The sequence below is a fragment of the Archocentrus centrarchus genome, chromosome 21 (genome assembly GCF_007364275.1).
Source record: "Archocentrus centrarchus isolate MPI-CPG fArcCen1 chromosome 21, fArcCen1, whole genome shotgun sequence".
Taxonomy (NCBI): domain Eukaryota; kingdom Metazoa; phylum Chordata; class Actinopteri; order Cichliformes; family Cichlidae; genus Archocentrus; species Archocentrus centrarchus.
Window position 1 is genome coordinate 26862453 of NC_044366.1, and position 5654 is coordinate 26868106.

The window sequence follows — 5654 nt, forward strand, 5'->3', positions numbered from 1 at the left end:
ATTATATATAAATCTATTGATTAGACTTCTGGAAAAAGGGAACCCATCAAATTCTATGAATCTCTGCTGCGCCTGGATTTACTTTCCTAGTAAGTGGTCTGAACGGTGACCTGGGGTGTCTGGGGTGGATGGCTGTGGGGGCACACCTCTGAGGCACGTCTGCTTTTGCACATTGTCCCCTCCTCCTCTGGTACCCAATGTGATGTGACCTTTGTAAACTGGACTACAGTATAAAAGGATGCAGCCACAGTAGCCAGAGTACCTTTGGCGCAGCTCTCCAGGCCGCTCCGGTCTCAGAGGAACCCTCATCATGAAGCTTTCCTGCATCCTTCTTCTCTCCCTGGCCCTGGGATGGGCTCATTCGTAAGTAGTCCTGCATTAAAAATGAAGGGACAAAACCCAGGCAGTTTCAATTCTTTTGTGATGTGTTTTTACTTCCTTCCACGTGGCATAACTGCAGTTTAACTTTTTTAAAATTAAAACTTAAAACTAGTTTGTCTTATGTAATGTATGGCAGTGGACATCATGTTATGTCACTGGTGCTTATGATTGTAGTCTAAAGTGAATATCTGAAAAGTTTGCATCTTACTTTTTTTGTAGTAACTACAAACATGATTACAGAACTCAAGCAAGGCTTTAATTCTGCTAAAAATTAGTTTTCATACCTCACCGAGGTACTAAGATTGGAAATTAAGATAATAAAAACATTGTTACACACTTTGGTTAATAGTAATATTTAAGTCAGTAGGCTACATCAACATGATTTTTAAAAAAAACCCATATGATATCACTTTCATTGGGTATATATTGCAACTTGTGGGTTCATACAGTAAAGCCTGAGTTGAGAGATAGATGAAGATACAAAGACTGGTCTCTATGCTTTTCTTTGTAAATACTTTGTAAATTTAAAAGCCTGAGACTAAGTTTAAAGTGAAATGGTCTGAGGTAATAACATGTTATTTTCTCTTCTTTTCCACCAGGCAAGGACAAGGACATCCACCTGGACATGCACATCCACCTGGACATGCACATCCACCTGGACATGCACATCCCCCTGGACATGAACATCCCCCTGGACATGTACTCCCACCTGGACATGGAAAGCAAGGCCTTCCACCAGAATTTGCACACGGGCATGCATCACGTGAGTAGAAAGATGTATTTTAATTCAGAGACATCACAAGTGCCATCGCATTATGTATTATGAACTTTATTGTCACATTCACCTCATATTCTGCAGATGTCCCTGACCGCTGTAAAGGTCTTGAGATGGATGCTGTTGCAGTGAATGAGGAGGGAATCCCATACTTTTTCAAGGGTAAGTACCTACAGAGGAATCATGGGCAAACCATCTATTTTGACTCTGCACAAGGGGAATTTATGTCCTCAGAATTGATCATACTTTGAACAATGTGTTTGTTCATTTGGTTTGTTCTAAATGAATAGCCATTGTTTTTTTTGTTTTTTTGTTAAAATTAAATTAAATTAAAATTATACTAGTTCTAGTTCCTAAGAGTAAAGCTTAAAGTCACAGCTTGCACAAAAAGTGTGAATTAATCTAATCTGTTTTCTATCAGGTGACCATTTATTCAAGGGCTTTCATGGCCATGCTGAGCTTTCCAATGAGTCTTTTGCTGAGTTGGATGACCATCATCACCTGGGCCATGTGGACGCTGCTTTCCGCATGCACTTTGAAGACAGCCCCAATGAACACGACCGCATGTTCTTCTTCTTGGTATGGTTTAGATAAGTATGAGTATGTTATTGATCAGAACAGAGTTTGGCAACAAAGCAAAATGGATTGCAAAACTAAACCTGGAAGGGAGCCAACAGCTGTCACTGCAGACAGCATGCAGGGATAGTATGGATAGAGGGTGAATGTGATGTAGACCAGTGGTTTTCAAACATTTTGTGCACAAAGCACACCAAAGGGAACACCTGGATTCATGTCATTCAGGTCATGACATGTCATGAATTCTTCTTTTGACTGCCAGGGTTACCTAGTATGACCAGTAGCATATAACTTGCATCCATCACTTTATTGAACACTGTCACACATCCAACAAGGGGTCTTGATTCCTCAGGTTCACATTCAGGCTCATATTCTGTTTTGAAGTTGGCCAAGTTTCTTTCAGAAGTGACAGAAAGTGGTTAAGGTTTAGGGGTTTTATTCTCTTTTCTTTGGGTGTTGAAAAGTCTGGACTGGTTTGCACCATAAATTATTTTCTCAATTCCTATGAACATCCTCACTAGTAATTACAGCTGTTTACGGGTGGTGGTGTAATAATTTCCACCATCCCACAGCTGCCTAAACTGACTCTTTGGCAGAGGGCTTTTAGAAAATAATTGGGGTTATAAAATGTGATTTTGTAGTGGTAAATGAGAACCTGAAAGATACTGATGCAGTAAATTAAAAATACTTTCATTATTTAATGTGCAGTTCTGTATGGCAGTAGTAACATATAATATGCACGAAATTGCAAGCCGCACCTGGACACACCGGTGTGCACCCTGACAGAGAAGAAGACTAAAAGACAGTTAGGGTGTAAAGGAGGGATTTGTAGGTTCTGAAAATGCAACAAAGATATAAAGGCAGGACATGAAATCTGGAAACTGTTGTTAACATGAAGCCTTTGATAAATACATTTTGTCTCCCTTTCTACTTACAGATACAAACTGAAAAGTGCCATCATAGATTCTTTGATTTGACTGTAAAAGCTTTAAAACTTGTCAGTTTAATCTGATACTTGTGGACATTTACTGCAGGACCACAAGGTGTTCAGCTATTACAAGCACAAGCTGGAGGATGGCTACCCCAAGGACATCTCTGAAGTCTTCCCCGGAATCCCTGACCACCTGGATGCTGCTGTGGAATGCCCCAAGCCAGAGTGCGACGAAGACTCCGTTATCTTCTTCAAAGGTAAATGCAAGTTCTTGCTGGCCTCAATGAGAGAAAACGGCCATTATCATTCCTATGATATTGAGAGCATTTCTCACTATTTGCTAAAGAAAAGCTATGTGAAGAATAATTTCAAAGCTTCAAACCATGTGTCTTTTTTCTTCCTGAAGGGGACGACATCTACCACTACAATGTCAGAACCAAGGCTGTAGAGGAGAAAGAGTTCAAGTCCATGCCAAACTGCACATCTGCTTTCCGCTTTATGGAGCACTACTACTGCTTCCATGGACACATGTTCTCCAAATTCGATCCAAAGACTGGCGACGTGCACGGCAAATACCCCAAAGAGGCACGTGACTACTTCATGAGGTGCTCCAAGTTCAGTAAGTGAAATATTAATGTAAGTAATGTGATCGGCTGTCATCAGTGGGAACACTGGAATGCGTATAGTTAGAAGCTATTATCAAAGGTTTATTTTGCCTAAAACCTGGAATGCATTATCTACAAGAATTCCCATGGATTTTTCTTCAGATCCGGTATAGGAGCAGATTTTAATGCAGTTTCCGAGGCGGCTCTGTGCTGACGTTGTTCCAGTTTTGTAATGAGTGTAGAACAAAGTTATGTTTCATATTTTTGGACAAAAAAATCATACATACATATATATATATGTATTATTTTTCTTTTTAATCTCAGGTGATGACAGTGACCATGTGGAGAGAGAGCGATGCAGCCGTGTCCACCTGGATGCCATCACTTCAGATGACGCTGGAAACATATATGCCTTTAGAGGTGAGATTTGACATCAGAACAATTTTGAGTGATTAATGTATAATATTTTGCATAGTTCCAGCATCTAAATCACTGTACAGAAGTGATAGTAGGTGTTTTAGTCAGGGCTAAGTTTGCTGTAGTTCTGGTGTTTACGCCATCTTAAGTTAATCCCTTACTCTGCAGGCCACCACTTCCTCCGTAAATTTGAAAACGACACACTGGTCAGTGACACCATCGAGAATGATTTCAAGGAGCTGCACAGTGAGGTGGATGCTGTTTTCTCTTATGAGAATCATCTTTACATGATCAAGGTAAACTACAGAAGCAAGCACAAAGACACATTTCTGATCCCGTCATTTCCTCCCCGAGGCTGAAACACCACCATGTTTATCTGTTTTTTTTTTCTCCTCAGGATGACCATTTGTTTGTCTACAGAGTCGGTGAGCCCCACACCCACCTGGATGGTTACCCCAAGCCTGTGAAAGAGGAGCTGGGCATTGAGGGCCCCATTGATGCCGCATTCGTCTGCGAGGATCACCACATTGCTCACATCATCCAAGGTATGAACACAGGCGAAAATGCAGGAAGCAGGTAGTGATGATCCCCAAGTTATCAGTAGGATTACTTATTTCTATGCTGTTAGAGTTAGACTATATGTGCAGGTACATAGTCTAGTAGTTATTTGTACATCTGAGATCACTTTTCAACTAAAACCAAATCTTAGTTTGATGTAAATGCCTTTGAAATTCACCAGATTACCACTTACTTGAAAATACTCATGATTATATTTAGTACTAGGAACCAGGTTACACATTTAGATAGATGCGTTACCTACATCTTTCTGCCTTTTTTTCCCATCAGGTAATCACATCTATGATGTTGAGTTGAAAGCCACCCCCCGTACTGCAGGCAACAAGCGTCCAATCGCACTCTTCAAGAAGGTTGATGCTGCCATGTGCGGTCCTGGAGGAGTTAAAGTGTTTGTAGGAAATCACTACTACCACTTTAACAGCACCATGTTGTTTGTTGCTGGTAGGGCCCTGCCTGAGCAGCACAAAGTGTCTCTGGAGCTCTTTGGCTGTGATCACTAAGATGCTTGTACGACAGGACTGACTGGGTTTTGCAGAGCCGCACACACAACACAGTGAAATATGGAAAAACAAAAGCCCCAACAACTTCAAGCAGGAGGCGCCGCGCAGTTCACCAAAATTTTGGCGACAGATGATGCGGTAGTTCATACCCATTGTTTTGCTCCTGTGTCTTACCTCAAAATAACCTTCTTTATCCCATTTAAAGGGCTATTACTTTTCATACTAAAGCTCTGTGGTCCTCCATCCAAAGTGTGCTACCAAGAAGGTGAATGCTTTCCTGCGATTTGTTTTGTAGTGGTGTGAATAAAGTGGAGTGGTAACAATCAAGGAGGCCCACTGTGCTGATTTATTTCTGTGAATCTGTGAATAATCTTTTAGGAAGCTTCTCAGGCAGGACCATGCACTGTGACTCCACACTTATGAGGACAGAGAAACATTTCCCAACATATTTCATTTTCTGAATATCCATCAGAGTAAATACCTTCTGTACAGTACACACAAACAACACATATTCCAAAAATATGAGTAGACTGTAACTGTAGCTTATGACATCGCCTAGCCACTGACATTAAAAATGCAGTTACATGTTATTTATATTTATAAGGATTCATTAGACAGTTTCCATATCTACTCATACACTTTTCCCTTCTTTCTGTAGCTGATATACTGTCTAAAAGAAATTGTAAATCAGCAGTTATTTGTATTTTATTAAGTGAAAGCATCCTGATTAATTTGCAATGGAGTAGCAACCTGTCTGGAGTGTACTCTGCCTCTTGTCCTGTAACAGCTGGGACGGACTCAGGATAAGAGGTTGAGAAAGAAGTCTAAAAAACATGTATTTTCCGAGGTTTAGAGGCAGAACTGGTTGCAAAAGTATTGCATTTCCAGAGGAG

General features: G+C 40.7%; 1 protein-coding gene across 1 annotated transcript; it reads left to right on the forward strand.

Moving 5' to 3' along the window:
• The first annotated feature begins 214 nt into the window (after nt 1-214).
• hpxa (hemopexin a) lies at nt 215-5088 on the forward strand. Its single transcript, XM_030758822.1, has 10 exons — nt 215-363; nt 981-1144; nt 1241-1318; nt 1578-1735; nt 2767-2920; nt 3070-3282; nt 3593-3688; nt 3854-3981; nt 4083-4230; nt 4532-5088. Exons 1-10 carry the CDS (start codon nt 311-313, stop codon nt 4759-4761), a joined length of 1422 nt encoding a protein of 473 aa, XP_030614682.1. The 5' UTR covers nt 215-310; the 3' UTR covers nt 4762-5088.
• The last annotated feature ends 566 nt before the right edge of the window (nt 5089-5654 follow it).